The sequence below is a fragment of the Macrobrachium rosenbergii genome, chromosome 2 (assembly GCF_040412425.1).
Source record: "Macrobrachium rosenbergii isolate ZJJX-2024 chromosome 2, ASM4041242v1, whole genome shotgun sequence".
Classification (NCBI taxonomy): Eukaryota; Metazoa; Arthropoda; class Malacostraca; order Decapoda; family Palaemonidae; genus Macrobrachium; species Macrobrachium rosenbergii.
The window spans coordinates 86999920-87018031 of record NC_089742.1 but is presented as its reverse complement, the minus strand read 5'-3'; the positions used below and the strand labels follow the sequence as shown (position 1 = coordinate 87018031).

At 39.5% G+C, this 18112-nt stretch overlaps 1 protein-coding gene across 4 annotated transcripts in view; it reads right to left on the bottom strand.

Moving 5' to 3' along the window:
* Positions 1-324: 324 nt before the first annotated feature.
* The window catches only part of LOC136849003 (DALR anticodon-binding domain-containing protein 3), a 291701-nt gene continuing 273913 nt past the window's right edge, over positions 325-18112 (bottom strand). For all 4 annotated transcript variants that reach the window (XM_067121844.1, XM_067121853.1, XM_067121860.1 and 1 more), the window contains 2 exons: positions 10148-10281; positions 325-706 (listed from right to left, as the gene is read on the bottom strand). In XM_067121844.1, the coding sequence (XP_066977945.1) occupies positions 407-706; positions 10148-10281 (434 nt within the window). In that variant the 3' untranslated portion in view covers positions 325-406. The remainder of the gene's footprint in view (positions 707-10147; positions 10282-18112) is intronic.

Here is an 18112-nt window from a genome sequence, read left to right as displayed (position 1 = left end):
TTATTCTTTTCTCTATCCTCCTTGGTAGTTCAAGTTCACCATAAATAATTTGGCATTTTTGCCCATATTTCCATTTTCTTAAATAAAATCCGATTTAAGGTTGCTAGGATTACACGGTAGAGCTGATCATAAGCCACCAATTTCCTGTTTCCTGTTCTTACAGAACCCACAGAAGAACAGATGTGTTCGATAGCCAGTTGTGCTGATGACCTCAAAGAAAGGTGATGTAACCTTCAGCTAAGTATAGATTTTAATGTAAAAATAAAAGTTTTCTAGGCCTAAATAACTAAAGTGTACAGTGAACATACTGGTAAAAACCATACATTTATATATAAATAAATTTATTAAATAACTACATTTCACAAGACTTACAAAAATATCATCAAGAACTTCATTCTAAATTATCTTACATGCATTCAGGAGGAGAATCCACTCCCAACACATTAAAACAAATATCCATAATCATCATAATAGATTTTAAAAAATATAATCTAGAATACATTAACGGCATTAGATGTGGAAAATCTCCAGACACCAGAACACGAAAACGACGATAGTAGACGCTAAAGCGGTGAGACAAAGTACTAAGGAACTTTACAACAGTAGATGTCTTGATTTTGGTGGGATTCTTCACAAAGGCAGTGGCAAACTCCTCTACGATTTCTGGCCAGCGGATGACATATTCCCAAACAAGCGTCCATTCCTCCTGTAAGAAAGCAGCTATCAAGTATTTGTTACGGTAGGTCACTAGAATTCCTAGAAATTAAAATTATGGTTAAAATATGTAATCACATATAAACATAAAAACACATATTCAGCAATGCTGAGTCACTTTTACTTAGATGGGTAACAGCCAAGAAATAAAACACAACAGGCACATAAGCACCCCCTAAATATCTTATGAGGCTGGGCCTGGACTTACCTACCTCAACTAGCAAAAAGTGCTTAAGAAAAACCAGAGTGGTAGCACATTCTAAAGCTATCTTCCAAGGTATATATATATATATACAGGTAGTGCTCGAGTTACGATGATTCGACTTACGATAATTCGCTCTTACGATGGGGTTAGCAATTAATATCGATACGACAATATTTTGAAAATACGTATTTTTTTACATTTTATGGTGACTGGCGCAGGCAACAACGTACAATCAGGCAGCGTATGGTGTACGATACGTTGGGCGAGAGGCTGGAATAGGTACATTAATTCAATGAGTCGACCTTGCTTGCTCTCGTTGTGCGGAAGTTAAAATAGGTCAGTATTCGTTTGCGATTTTTGTGCTTTTGTAAATACACCAAACTCTAAAACTCAAATTTGTATCACTATGTCTGCCAAACACCCAAGTGTGTCTCGTGCTGGTAGTGAAAAAAAAGAAGAGGCAGTCTATCACTCTGGAGCAGAAAATGAAAATTATCAACCAGCGTGCCGCTGGAAAGCCAGTCATGGTAATCGCACGTGACGAACATCTATCTCAGTCGACGGTATCCACCATCCTTAAAGACGAGAAACGGATAATGAACGCTATAAGGGCATCTGCTTCAGTTCATTCGCTTATTTCAAAGAAGAGGATAGGACCTTTGGAAGAAATGGAGCAGTTACTGGTCACGTGGATGGAGGACCAGATACAGAAATGTATGTCACACAGCCTCTTAACCATCCAAACAAAGGCTCGCATGCTTTTCGATGAACTGAAGAAAAACTATGATGATAACCACTACAAAAGTTTTGTAGCAAGTGCTGGATGGTTTCATCTATTTCAAAAACCGTCATAATTTTCATAGTGTGAAAATTAGCAGTGGCAGCAAGCGCTGGCCGAAGGAGCCGCTAAATTCAAGGATATTCTGCAAAAGATCGTCATTGATGAAGGGTACTTGCTGGAGCAGATTTTTAATGTCGATTGAAACAGGACTGTATTGGAAGTGTATGCCTCAACGGTCCTACATCCATAAAGAAGCAACAATGATGCCTGGGTTTAAAGCATACAAAGATCGACTGACTCTTCTGCTTGGGGGAAATGTGGCTGGGTATAAACTTAAGCCACTCATGGTTTATCACTCCGAAAATCCAAGGGCATTAAAGAGAATCGACAAGCATACGCTTCCTGTGCATTACCGTCATAATAAGAAAGCATGGATGACTGCAATGCTGTTCGAAGACTGGTTTGTGCGATGCTTTATTCCAGAAGTGAAAGATTATTGTAGGGAAAACAAAATCCCCTTCAAAATTCTGCTGATTCTAGACAATGCTCCTGGCCACCCTCATAACATCGGAGATATTAACAAGAACGTAAAGTTGTGTTTCTGCCACCAAACACAACCTCTCTCATACAACCCATGGATCAGGGTGCTGTTGCTTTCGTTCAAGGCCTATTATCTTGGAACATGTTTGCTCAGGCTGTTCAGGCTATGGATAATGATGAGAAAGATCTCAGGACTTTCTGGAAGGAATTCAATGTTCTGAACTCCATTATGAACATTGGAAAGGCGTGGAAGGAGGTAAAGAAAGACTGTATGAATGGGGTTTGGAAAAATCTGCTGCAAGTGTATGTGAACTCATTCAAAGGTTTCAATAAAGATAAAGAAGTTGTGGAAATTAATAAAAAGATCGTGACACTTGGGAGAAGTTTAGATTTAGAAATTGATGAGGAAGACATCCAAGATCTTTTAGATGTGCAAGATGTAGAGCTTACGGCAGAAGATTTAATTGCGCTTGCAGAAGAGAGAAAAAGAGCAGACGAGGAAGAAGAAATTGAAGAAGAGCCAGAGCAAAAGTTTACGACTAAAGCACTAGCACAGGTTTTTGCCTCATTTGAACATGGACTGAAACGTTTGAGTGAAATGGATGGGAACATGGAACGGTTTGCTAAAGTTAAAAGAGCACATCAAGACGCTGTTGCACGTTACCAAGTCATTTACGAAGAACGAAAAAACGCACTATGCAACCGTTCGATGGAACACTTCTTTAAGAGAACAACTCCAGTAGCATCGCCTTCTGCCCTCCCCTACCCCCACCGCACCCTACCCCAACATCTGAGCCTCGATCCCCTTCATCTCTTAATTTTGAAACACCTGAACTAACAGAAGAAGAAATACTATCTGAAGAGGAGCGAGTTGATGATCCTGAAGCTTTATCATCCTCCTCCTCTTCCGATTTTTAGTTTTCCGTAGCCATGAACAGCCTGACACGTTCACGTGAATCACGTGTGCCAACGACGGACCAAATCTTGGTGAGTACCCTTACAGAACAGTCTGATTCTTTTTCTTGTTATTCAATTTCTTTTTATACTGAATTATCATAAGTCAATCTGCATTGAATCTGCAGAATTAGCTGGTATTAATAATTACTACTCCACCATATATGTATAGAATATACTGTAGGCTAGCTACTGTTTACGTGATCGATTACCATACTGTACGCTATCCTAACTCTGGTTAGTTTTATTCAATTTCTCTTTATACTGAATTATCATAAGTCAATCTGCATTGAACCTGCAGAATTAGCTGACATTAATAATTACTATACTGTATATGTATAGAGTATACTGTGTAGTGTAGGCTAGGCTACCATATATGTATACATGGTACTGATTACCCTAGCGTAGGCTAGGCTATATTTGACTTACGATTATTTCAACAAACGATGGGTTTTTGGAACCTAACCCCATAAGTAACTGAGCACTACCTATATATATATATATATATATATATATATATATATATATATATATATATATATATATATATATATATATATATATATATATATATACCTTGGAAGGTATATATATATCATAAATATTAAGCTGTTCGACCTCTCTCCCTGCCTCTTAGTAGAATAATAAAATAAGTTTTATTAAAGGCAGACAATGTAAAGTGCTCGCATGAGAAAGGGAATAAAGGCGGAAGACCTTGGTGTTGTTTTCAAACTAAAGAGACAACTGGTCGACAGGGGGGGATTTTTTTTTTTTTTTTTTAGCTCAGAGGGCCATAAATAAGGGATAGGTTTTGCAAGGACAGACCTTAGAGATACTGTTCCTAAAGCTTGGTCCCCTTTGACCCATGCACTGGTGAGTTTTTTGTCCTTGTCAGACTAGACCATGACCAAGCCCAAAGTCGGCTTGGTGGGAAGACCCTGAAGCAAGCAGCCGAAAGCCACCCAAGCATGAGGACTCTCAGTGTAGATATCCTCAGAGTAGGACGTGCAGATCTCTCTGAGCTCACTTTGTCTCTCCCCTTTGTCCTCAACACGTGGAAGAAACTGTTATTCCAAACTGACCAAGGAATCTTAATGAAACTGATCACTGCATTATCTCACCCCAGCGGTAAGTCTGATTGTGACAATTACTCCCAGTTCTCTTTCCCTGCAACTGAAACTCTCATTTTCCTTGTTCAAATTTTCATCTCTTAAACAGTCCCTGACTAAGAACTCCTAGTAAAGCATATCCCATTTATGAAGTCATATATTAAGTACAATTATTGTTGTCTAGTGAAATAACATAACTTATCCTCCATGGTGTTAACAGTATTATTCTTGATATAAGATTCATCCCTTGTGATTATGTAATGACGAGTGAGAGTTTCTTTGGTACAAGACTGTTATCTGGACACATCTTTTCCAGAAAAGTGTATACCGTGAGCTTGGACATTCCCGCTTGTTTGGAGAAGAATCTGCATCATCAGTGCCAAGAAACCACATTTCGACGTTCACTGCATTAAACAGCCTAATAAATGAGTTTGAAGAGACTTAGTAATCTGTTGCAATTATTTCCATTTAGCATTTAGGTATTTTGTCTTGATTAGGACTAATATTTTGAGCTGCTGTTAGTTCCTGTAAATAATCCATTTCCTTTTTATTTTACTTTTTTTGTTGAGACTAGTTTTCCTGTAAGTTTGCTGAATTAATTTATGCGGTTATGCAATAAACATTTATTTTCTGTTATACTAGTTTCAGCTGGCAACCTAATCTTTTTCAGTATGTGTCCTTTCGAGCTTTAATTTTGGCTTAGGTAAGCATGGCGATATAAACCAATGAAATAAGTAACAAACTATTTAATGGACCGACCCATGTAACATTGATGACATCTTGCTACGGATCTCTGTAATTAGCTATTAGCTGTTGCTAGCTATCCCACAAATATAAAGAACTTGGAATAAATTAAATACACAGAAGTAAGAGCCTTACGCTCATGAAATTCCCCCTTTTTCTCTTGTTTTATGTTTCACTGGACCCACCAAGTCAGAATCACAAGGCTAAATTCTCTGTAGCTGTTGCTACCTGTCTCACAGAAACTATCTCAAAACCAGATTGTCCAGTAAAAAACATAAAAATATATATATATTTATATGTATATATATATATATATATATATATATATATATATATATATATATATATATATATATATATATATATATATATATATATATATATATATATATATACATATATATATGAAGTGTACATATATACTGTATATATATATATATTATATATATATATATATATGTATATACACACACATACTAGCTAATCAACCCAGCACTGCCTGAGAAAACTCTGAATGACAACTGATAAACTCTCTCTCTCTCCATTCCCAATACCCCCTCTACTCTGTCATTGCCTCTCCCTCTTACTCTCTCCTGTTCCTGTTAAGATAGTTGCTTCAATTACATTGCCTAGCATTTTTGACATTTTATATTTCACCCCCTTCTCACCCCCCCGACCTTCCTATCGGGGCTGAACTTAGGCTTAAAGGGCATTGGGAGTGTATTCATCTCAGCAACCTCAGAAACTATGGATCAGACACTAATATTGTAAGAGCCCGTCGCCCCGACGCTGTCTCTTCCAAACACAAAGGTACGGCACCCTCCGCCTGAGAAGTCGTCTCCGAAGCCGAGCCGATTAATCAGACGTTACCCACGTCTTGCGGGAGAGTATTTGTTTGTAAGAGCCCGACGCTGTCTCTTCCAAACACGTGTGTGTTCGTGTGTTCGTCAATCGTCATCCATCGGAGTGGCCAAGACAAAACAACAGCATCTCGTTTTCTTTCCTAAAGGAACGCGATTTCAACCATACAATATTTCCATCTGTTTCTCCTAACCATTGTTGTCTTGTTTTGTGTACAATCACCATTACTTGCATTGCCTTGCAAGCATTCTAATCATGTACTCATAATGTTCCACCGAATCTTCTGTACCAAGCTGTATGTGTGTTTCTGTTTGTGAAGATGCCAAACATCTCTCCATTTTACACATATTATGCTACTGCACTGTATTCATTAATCTGTCTTGAATCTCATTCAATTGGCCATATGTAGAATTTCCTGGCCTTTCCATTGATATATGTTTCATCATTGTATGTTAATCATGTCTATCAATATCGCATAATGTGTTTGTCTGCCAACAAACACAGATGTCTGAGTCAGTATCTCTGTTTTGCTCTGTCTGTGTGTACACGCTACGTTGTGGTCTGCACTGGCCAATAACATCTCTGCAGATTCTGTACATTTATCTCAGTAAGGAACTACCAATAAACCAGTAAACACCCAGCCAGTATGTCACTCAATACCCAGTCCTTACAATATCTTTCATTTTTGACAGTATATTTTTCACCCTTTCTACCCTCCCTTCTGTTCAGGCTGAACTTGGACTTAAACTACATTGGGATGTCACCATTCATCTCAGCAACCTCAAAAACTATGGATTAGACACTAATATCTGTAATTTTCAGTTATTTTTACGTCACCCCTTCCCACACCCCACCCACTTTTGTGCCAGTGATGTCGTACCCTCCCCCAATTCTTTTCTAGATGGTAAGTCTTATGCATACTGAAATGAGGTGTGATAAATTCGTAGAGTTTTTATTTAGTTACAGTACTTTGCCATTTTTCTTACTGTAATGAGTAACAGGCCCAGGGTCAACTCGATGTCTCATGAAAGAATTAAAATTAACGACATAAAATCAGTAGCAAAACTAATAAATAGCCACATAACAACATTAACATTTTAAGAATCAACAAAACAATAAACAACAATACCATTAACAATAACATTTACATTATTTACAAAAATTAACATTTTAAGAATCAAAAAACAATAAACAACAATACCATTGACAATAACATTTACATTATTTACAAAATTATGTTGAAAATATAAATAAATGCAACCATATGTCATTGAAAGAAAGTGCCAGAAGCAACTGGTCGAGTGGCAAGTGGGGCCGGCATGGCACACCTTGTAAGGCAACTAAGAAATCCACCAGGTTTGCCACAACATCTGGGAAGGACAGTCAGGATGGATTTAGAAATTGTAAAATGCTCAGAAGGATAAGATCAGGTAAAGATGAAGGCACTTTCCTAATATTCCACCAAGCAACTTTGCTTTCTCATCAGCCTGTCCAACATACTTTTTGAAAAAACAGGAAAGTGAACAAAAGAGAGACTAAATGACTGATTGTACCTCCAGGCAAGGGAACTCAAACCCAAGACTATGGAATGCTGTGGTACAATGGCTATGGCACAGTCCAAGGTTGTATTCAGAGTAACCTCCTCTTAGAAGGGTTGCCTAGCAAAGTTAAAGGGTTCCTTCCACCCACTGATTCGATATTGTAGTACCCTTCTCCTAAAAGAGTTACTTGACAAGGCTAAAGAGTCTCTTCTACCCAGACTCTTGTAGGTAGCCTGACAACCTGGAATAACAGGAAGTGGAACACATGGATTAACATATATAGGGTTGCACACATGACAGTGAAAAAAATGGAGTTTCTAGTTATACAGTGAATAGTGCCTTTTATATATGTATTAACAGTGGCTGGTATGCAGACTCTTGGTTTTTAGTTTTCTGTAAAAGAAAACTATTGAGATGGCTTTGTCTATCCGCCTTTTTCTGTCTGCTCTCAGATCTTAAAAACTACCGAGGCTAGAGGGCTGCAAATTGGTATGTTGATCATCCACCTCCAATCATCAAACAACCAAATTGCAGCCCTCTAGCCTCGGTAGTTTTTATTTTATTTAAGTTTAAAGTCAGCCATAATCATGCATCTGGCAACGCTATAGGACAGGTTATCACCAGTTTCTTGGGCCGTGGCTCATACAATACTGTACCAAGACCGCCGAAAGACAGTTCTATTTTTGGTGACCTTGATTATACAGCTGTACAGAAAACTCGATTGCGCAGAAGAAACTTAGGCACAATTTTTATTCTTTTATTCTAGTAATTTCACTTCCAGTAATTTGACTCCCAGTAAGTTGAGATCTGGTTTCTTTAACACCAAGTAATTTAATATCCAAAATAAATAACCAGCTTATAGAGGAAGCATATTTTTTTAAATAGCTTAAGGCAATTACTTCATTTGGGAATGGTTATTACATAATTTCATTATTTAGCAAGTTAAAGGCTAAGTTTACATATTTTTTATTCAAGTACATCAGTAACATTTGGCAGTTGTATCTGAGCTTCTGGGTGTATAAAGAACTTTTTATACCCATGTCTCATACCATTCAGATCACCCATGGAGGAAAAAATTCATAGATGACTTAAACTGCATCTATGAAAGACAGAAAACACTGTACTGGTGTGTTGCTGAACGTCATCACAGTTCATGTGGCACAAAGTCAAAAATTCGTGAGACATTAACTGAGCTGAAGGCCACCACACTCTCAAGCCAGGAAACTTCTCAGTCACTTATTGTGACAACTAGTGAATCCTTAGGTAAAGATGAAATAGCTGAATTATCATCAGTTTCATGCTTAAGTCGGAACATACGGAAATGGCATTGGTTGAATGAAGTTGTTCCCCCAATTCCCGTAAGTAGAAGTGGCTTTAAAATCCCCAACGAGGACCTCCCCCAAGAATTATTTTAATATTTTAGTTGCGAAAGAGGCAGAGTAATCGCCGACGGCAAATGTACGTGAGAGAGCTCTACAAGATCTTCCTTGCACCAATAACAATTTAGAAGGGTACCATAAATCACTTCAACGTTCTGTTTCTGGTATTCATCCCAATATCTGGGAGCTTAATTTCAAGCTTGAAAAACGAAGAGCACCTTGCCCAACTACAAAAAGTTCAGTCTGAAGGAGGTCATGAACTACTAGTTAGAAGGAAGTATAGTACACATACTTGAACGGATGTTTGAAAAATATCCTTTTGCTGTATGATCCACAGAAGAAGACGAAAAAAAAGAGAGTTCTTGAAAGCAGTAGCTAGGATACTACATTCTTAAAACTATTATTTAATCTTATCTTTTTAATATCTTTTAGTAAATATTTTTTTTTATTAAATTCCACATGTATCATTAATTACTTTTAATTGTTAATAAATATTTAAAAAGTACATTGTACTGTTGTTATCACAAATAATAGGAAAGTCGACTATTCTGAACAGCATACTGGAAAATATTTTGAATGGCACATTGGAAAATTCTAAATGCCATAAATTCTGATTTTAGTTTATCTGAGATTGTGCAAAATTTTAAGCCTATTAATTCCTGGGAGTCAAATAACCAAGTGTGAGCTAAACAGAGTAACAGTTAACTAGGGCTCAACATAGTGACAGTGAAAATACCAGGGTCAAAGTTTTGAAAGTTAAAATACCTAAAACCATATTAGTAAAAGTGTGAATGCAAAAAGGTCAGGCAAGGTCTGAATTTTATTACAATATCAAATCAAATGTCAGCAAATGTCAGACATCAATGGAAGTGGTAGGAAAATCAAAGCACGGCGAAGGTATAATGTTCACTCACTAGGCACCTGGAAATTTAACGGTAAAATTTAAGTCACTTTGAGGAGGATAACAGGGACTAAGAGGAATGGAAATGAAGATTTGTGTGAGATGCTTTTATGACAACTAGTAAAAGGCTCATGGTCACAAAGCAAACCTTGAAGCAATAGACCACCAGTCGCTATTTTCAGACACCAAGTAGTTTTATTAGTAAAAGTAAGGTAAGGACTAAGATGCATGCCGGTATGGAAGGGTTAATGATGACAGTTCTGTTTGCTATTTTGGTGCTGGTAGGTTTTCAGAAAGCTATTTTCATTACAGGCTGCCAACCAAAGAAATGCTATTGGTGGTGTTATGACATATGATATCTTTTCCTTGGGGTTACTTGACAATACCAAAAACGTCTAATTTTGTACTTGTAACTTACGTCATGTTTAAGCAAGGAGAAATCAATGTCCTTAATATCAGGTAATGGAGACAGTGAGCCATCAGAAACTTTTGACTCAAAGGACTTTAAAATCATCTTGAGACGGGCATAGTTGTAAAGAACAAAGGCCCATTCTGTGGAAAGAAAACATTGGTTTATTATTCTGTCTTATAAACTGAAATATTACATGTATTTTTACATGCACTAACATAAAAACTGCAACAATCTTGTAAAAGAAAGGTTTCATATATACAAGCCAATACTTTGACAGTACAGTAATCTTATATTGTGGCAGTTCTATGTTTTAAATCAGCTATATACAGTTTGCAAGAACAACAACAGTCCAGATCACTCAAGGTAATTAAGAATCCTAACATCTTTCTTCACACATGGTCATAATCTTGAATTATTTGGAGGGGGAGAAGAGAGACCTATGAGTAAGGCAATGATTTCAATTATGAAAAACAAAACTCATGTTCAAATAACCTTGAGTTCATACAAGGTGCACAACTAGTCCCTTAAAACTAACACAATACTTGTATCTTCTCAGAGAGGAAGGCAGTTGTGCTGAAGACTATATCTGACAGGTTTGACATAGTCAGGAAGAAGGAGAACTTACATCTATCTTAAAAGTAATCAGTTCAAGAGCAACATACTTGCTTGTTTAATTGCTACTAATGGAGTTGCAGACGAGACACGTCTGGTATTTTCGTAAAGAAACTGCCATGGGGGAACGAATCATACTGACTTAGGTATGGGATACTATGTGGGTTGGATAAGTCTACAACTCATTTAGAACTAGTGTTATTTTTGGAGTAATATTTTAGAATTTATTCTTTCTGGTTAGGAAAGGAGGGCTTGTACTCAGTGAAACTGTAAAATTTGTATTCCAACTCTTATAAATGTCACTAGATATGTAAGTTCTTTTAGATATGTACATGAATATCATAAAGATGAGGGAGAACTCTTTTCTGATAAAAATTTTATATACACACTATATATACATATAAATGAATATATATATACATATACATATATATAAATTTTTCTGAGAAAAATTTGATATACACATTATATATGTGTATATACACTAAATATATACATATACATATATATATATATATATATATATATATATATATATATATGTATATATATATATATATATATATATATATATATATATATATATATATATATATATATATATATATATATATATATATATATATATATTTATACATATATATATATACATATATATATATATATATATATATATATATATATATATATATATATATATATATATATATATATATATATATATATATACTGTATATATATAATATATAAGTGGATTTTGACAAAGGAAAAATCTATTTCTGAGTGAAGACCTGTGTCGCCCAGTGAAATGTCCCCATATAGCACACATTTCTAGGTATAAATATTGCTAGATATACCAGAGAAAAAGCTATACAGCTAATAGGATGCCAGAGTTACTACCTCTGGAGCGATCATCCTCATAGGATGTCGGTATGTCATCTAGGAGCGAGTGGAAGCCACTACCACAGATGCTTAACCCAAATAGACCTCTCCTCTCCCAAAACCCTTCTACCTAAGGGGTGCCGTTACAGCGGTCCTTCTCCGCTCTACTACTACTTCTACCCAGAACCTTCATCCCAAAATAGCACCCAAGCTTTGGCCAGCCTAGGGTGGGAAAAAAAAAAGGGAAGGGTTCACTGGATGACACAGGTCTTCACCAGAAATAGATTTTTCCTTTGTCAAAATCCCTTTTCTGGGATCGACCTGTGTCGCCCAGTGAAATAGTAGCAGAGAAATGGCCATAAAAGCTTGTAAACATAAAAGTTAAATGTCAAAATCTAAAATTTTACTAAGGAAAATGAAATTAATTTTGAATATGCTTTTACTTATCCAAATAGTATAACAAATTATATAAATCTGTACAAGTTAAGCTTTTACTTATCCTAAACAATACAAAACAATGTAACTAAAGATATTGCTTTAACAATCTAACTAAAAACCATCATCTAAATTAACAAAAATTGGTGAAAATTTTTAACAAGTATGGTATGTACAAAGACAGGAGTGGTTTGTGAAGCAACCCAAATCCAGTCAACAAGGTAGAAAGGACGGAATACAAGTTTGAGGCAGGTAGGTGAGAGGCATACCAATTGGTAGGGCAAGCAAATTACAAATTACAATTACAATTACAAATTACAAAAAATAACATAATACTAAGCTGACTCTGGGAAACAATGTTCCCTGCAGCGACAGCAGAAAATTTAAGAGCCTCCAAGGACTTAAGGTAGTGACGTTTAAAAACTCTAGGGATTTCCAGCCCGTATATTTCTTAATTTCATCAAAATTCATATGTTGAAAGTAATTAACTGAGGTGGCTACAGCCCGGATATCATGGACCTGGGGATTGAATCCGGGTTGGCTTGTTTAATAAAATAAAGGATTTGTTGTCTAATACCATTCAAGGAGATGGTTCCACCATTCTCTCTAACAAAAAAGTGGACCTGAAGATCTTTGAGAAGTCCTTTCAAGGTAAGCTTTTAAGGTAACTACCGGACATAAGGAAGGATCCTCCAGAAGAGGTATAATCTTCCAGGAGACCACCTAATTTGAGGATCTTCGTTTCTTGGCTAAAACATTTGGTCGGAGAAAGTAGAACCTCTCCCTGATGGGCTGGAAATCCACATGATTCGACTCTCTAGAAAGGGCTGAAAGTTCAGAGATTCTAGCTCCTGAAGCCAGGCTAATTAAAAACAGCGTTTTCCTAAGAAGAGTCGAATAAGAGCAAGATTCATTATTTGTGTCTGAAGCTAATCTTAAAACGTCATTTAAAACCAAGAAACCGTTTTTAACGGGTTGTTGGTCTAAGACAAACACAAGCTTTAAGAATAGAGAAAAAATACGAATCTGTTAAGTCAATGTTAAATCCCAACTGAAATATCTTCTTTAAGGCGGATTTAGTCGTAGTAATAGTACTAGCAGCCAGGACTTTATCAAAAAGGGCCTTAAAAAATGAGATTGTGAGATTCGTAGTCATAGTATGAACGTCTGATTCTTTCAGGAAGTTGGCAAGTTTTCTTACTGCGAATCATACTGACGGAGAGTAGATTCTCTCTTATCTGATTCTAGAAACATTGTGTTCAGAGGATCAATATTAGCATTTTTTGTGCCGTAAACTTCATGAAATCCATAAAGTTAGGGCATTCAGCATTCCTGAGGAAGCTGACACAGTCTGAGTTTGTACTACTTAGGTTAATTTTGGATGAGGAATCTGAATGGCTCTGAGTTTCAGCTCTAATAGAAGAGGAAACCAGCTGCTCTTTGGCCAGTTGGGGCTACTAGAGCTATCCGACCTTTGAATGACCTGAGTTTGTGTAGAACTTTCCACAGAAGATTTACTGGAGGGAATAGGTAGACTTTCTGCCATTTGTTCCAGTCTACTGACATTGCGTCCGTGGCGTAGAGCCCGAGGGTCAGGTTCGGAGCTATATAACACGGTAGCTTGTGATTGATTCCGTGGCAAACAGGTCCACCTGAGTCCCGGAATCTGTTGGCAAATCCAGTTGAAGGAATTCCTGTCCAGAGACCAAATGCCAATGATTTTTCATTGCTAATGAAAAGATTGCTATCATTGCATGATTAATGTGACTTGATTTGGAACCTCCCTGTTCAGGCAATGAACTATCACTGCACTGTCAGGACTAATCTGATATGTATGTTCCTGGCTGGACGTAAGCGTTTCAGAGTCAGGAAAACCGCCATTGCCTCTAGAATATTGATATGGAAGTGACGAAAAGATTCGACCAGGTTCCTTGAACTTTCTTGTATTGTGAGTAACCTCCCCATCCGGTGAGAGATGCGTCCGTGTGGATGATCAGAGCTGGTGGAGGGAATTGTAGAGGAATTGATTTGGAAAGACTTTTGGCCATTGTCCAAGGTCGAAGTCTTTTCTTTAAGACTGGAGGTATGAGGGAGACTTTGTCCCTGAGATTGTAATTGGCTCAACTCCGCCACACTCGATTTATGTCCTTCAGTTTTGCTTTGAGAAGTAGGTCTGTTACTGATGCAAACTGAAGAGAACCTAAGATTCTTTCTTGAGTGCGACAAGAGGCTCGTTTGCACCTGAGAAACTGTCTCATTGCTTTGGCTATCTCTTTGCATTTTGCTGGCGGGATTGAAAGTTTGTGGGTGTTTAAATCCCACTGGATACCCAGCCATTGAAATCGGGATGCCGGAATCAGACGAGATTTCTTTGTATTTATGTGAAATCCTAGATACTCTAGAAACTGAATGATATTTCTGGTCGCCTTCCGGCACTCGGTGATGTTGGGAGCCCAGATTAGCCACTCGTCTAGATAAGCCACGAGCCTGATGCCTTGAGACCTCAGTTCCTGTACCACAGCTTCTCTAGTTTGGTGAAGATCCTGGGTGCTATGTTGAGCTGAAAGGCATTACTCTGAAGGAGTAAGCCTGTTTGCCTAGTCTGAACCCTAGATAGGGAGAGAAGTTTCTAGCTATGGGGACATGATAATAAGCGTCTGTAAGATCTATAGAGGTGGTGATGGCCCCATGGGGAAGTAAGGTCCGCACCTGAGAGACGGTCAACATGCGGAACTTGTCGCATTGAATATAAGAATTCAGAGTTGATAGGTCTAATATCACTCTTCTTTTGTCTGAGTCTTTCTTTGGTACGCTGAACAAGCGTCCTTGAAATTTTAGATGCGTGACTTTCTTTATTGCCTTCTTTAAAAGAAGGTCTTTTGCGTATTCTAACAGATCCGGTGTTGGGGTCTGATAGAATCTGACTGGTGGAGGAGGCCCTTCTATCCAGCTCCACCCTAGACCTTTTGAAACAATACTGTGGGCCCATGTACTGAAAGTCCAATGGTCCCTGTAAAGGCGTAAGCTCCCACCTACCTGAGGAGGCTCATTTGTTTGAGGGCTTATTGTCTCTGCCTCCTCTTGAGCCTCTGCCTCTAGACTGGGGTCTGGATACGGCCCTATACCGAAAACCGCCTCGACCTCTAACACCCCTAGACTGGCGGTTGCCTTGAAATGAACCCTGAGATTCATAGGCGGGGTTGAAGGCTGGAGAAGTTACATAAGCCGCTGAACCAGCAGGGTGGTGAGTTGGCTGGTTCAGCAAGACATATGGGGTTGTCCCTTGGAGGTGGAAGGTTGGGCAATTTGAGTAACTGGAACTGCCTGGACAACTGTCTGGGTCTGGGGTGCCTTGTATGGATGGTACCTCCTTGTCCTCTTTCTTCCTTTAGGCTGAGGGCCCGAAGACTTAGAAGACTTCCTCTTAAAAGGAAGTCCCCAACGAATCCTAAGATTCTGATTGGCCCTGGAAGCCTCGCTGATGACGGTGTTGACCACGTCCTCAGGAAAGAGGTTAGTACCCCAGACAGAAGATTTAATGAGCCTGTTTGGCTCGTGTCAGATGGAGGCGTCAGCCAGCACATGTTTCCGGCAGTTCCGCCTTGCTACCACAAAATCGTATAAGTCACTCTGGAATGAAGCTAGAAGTGACTTAGTCAGGATCCGGAAAAGAGGTTTATCCTTGTATACAGCAGATGTCAACTCCTCCGAGGTGACGGAGTTGATGGATCTGCTGAGACGGCACCTAGCATCATATTCTGCTTTAATCAGAGACTCCGGAATCCTGGGCAACTGCTCGCTGAAAAGATCTGAAGCGCACTCCGGATCCAGCCTACCCACTGTAAATGTTTCAGGAGCCCCAACCCAGCAATCCAGGTCTCCCGGAAAGAGAAGAGATGTAGGGTCCATCTCACGAAGCTGTGGCATCGGCTTCTCCTCTATTCCGGCCTGCAGAGTTAGTTCTGCTATCTTAGATGTACAAGGGGTGGAATGTCCTCGTGGACAACGAACATCGTAGTATACGCCCCTTGTGGGGAGTTAGCTTGGTATTAGCGCACTCCCAGTCAGAGTATTCTGACCCATGCCGACTGTGCCTGATACCTGGGAAGATCACCGTCTCCTTGGGGACCTTGTCTTCCCCTCACCAGGGCTTCCTCCAATAAACAGGCGTATCCCCAGGGAAAGGAAAAACAAGATCCGCCGGGAAGAACTCGTAGTCTTCCACAGGGCGGGTGCCGCAACCTTCAATGGTTAATTTACCATTTGCATAGGGGGCATTAAAGGTGAGGCGCCAAGGGTTACAGTCCTCATAAGCAGGTAGCTTCAAGGCGTCCGGGATGGAGTAACCCCTGCTGTACCGGACCTGGAATTAACTAGTCCGGCAAGCGAATCCTCCTGGGTTTTCAGTCTCTCAGCCAAAGACTGAACATACTTGCCAGATGTCTCTAGACTCGGCGAGATCTCGACACATCGTCTCAAATTGGGAGTTAACCTGGTCGGATAGTTTCTTCATTAAAGCTTCATGAAGGCCTCAGGGTCAAATTCAGGTTTTTTAGACCTGCTCGTCTTGGGTCTCGACCCCTTAGAAGGGGGTAGCCTTCTGGGAGGAAGTCGAAGGTTTGGGGCCCAACGACGACCTGGCGGAACTTCGGCATGGCCGGGATCTTCGGGGTTTTGACACTTTGGGTAATGTCTTGGGCGTCTTCATTAAGGACTTCACCTTGGGATCACCGACCCCGAACGGACTAGGGTGGAGACCTTAGAAACCTTGGAAGGATGAAGACGAAGACGCAGGAGAACTAAAAGACCTTGAATTTTTAAATCTACCTGCCTCACTTACATCCCTACCTTCCTCCTCCAGATCGATGACCATCGGTTCAACACTGATATTGATGATGGCCACTTCCTCGCCACTTCACCGCATAGTTCTTGCTGTTCCTCCGGCAGGACCTGGGTCTCGATCCTAATCCTGTTAATCAGGGGCTCCGCCACTTCAGGGGCTACTGCTGCAGAGGACCTGGCCATAGGGTACAGGACGTTACAAATGTCCTCTGCCAGCACATTGGAGCATCCCTGACCAACGTTGCGACCGAATCCGCCGACCCAGATCTTTAGAGCAGCAAGAGATGAGGCTTGGCGGGACCAAGGGACCTGAAACCAGATATAATGTCAATATAAGGAATTGACGTATAAATTCTTCCGTTATAGATGTACTTCAAAGATGTTTGAAATATTCATGCGTGTATGCCAAAAGGTTAACGTGCCGAATCATCAATCACGTCCTGATAAAGAATAGCATACATCGCAGCCATCTGGATGCCAGGCGAGATGATCATCCACCTCGACTGTGCAGCTGGCATCGCGACCTGCATGCTGTGGGCCCAGGGTTGCTGCAGATAGGCGTTACAGCCCGGCTCTGACAATGAACCACCTGTAAGAGGAATTTGACATGAGTATCAAAGGAGATAATGCGGAACAGCTTCACGGCTGTGGTGAAGACTAAACTAATAAAACTTAAAGTAATAATATTCCCTCCCACGCCGGAGTTGAGATCTGGGGTAAACAATAAGGTTCGCGGAACATTCCAGTACAATCTGAACAGGAGGCCAAGCCTGAAGTCGATCACGGAAGCAATTCGATGACACCGAGGCGTCGTAAAATTAACCACACAGAAATCAACAACCGAGGGGAGGGCTAGCGCCGAACGAAAGGTTCGGGACTGATTTCCGGAACACAGTTCACGGAAACCAAATAATAACTAACATTGAAATTAGCATTCAGCCCGGCATCTCCACAATTCGCCATAAAAAGAAGGGGCAACGCGGCTCAAGCTATTGTTCCAACTAGGAACTAAAAGCGAGCTAACGATAGCCGCCGGAACGGATCGGATAAGCGGAGCAGCGGAGAAGCAGGGGCAGAGAAAACATGGCGACTGCAATAGGTCAGATGCCTAAACACCTTCCATGGCGTCATCTCAACCGAAGGGGCAAATGAGCATTGTTCTAAAATGCCCCAAAGGAGAAGCCATGAGACCACGTCTGA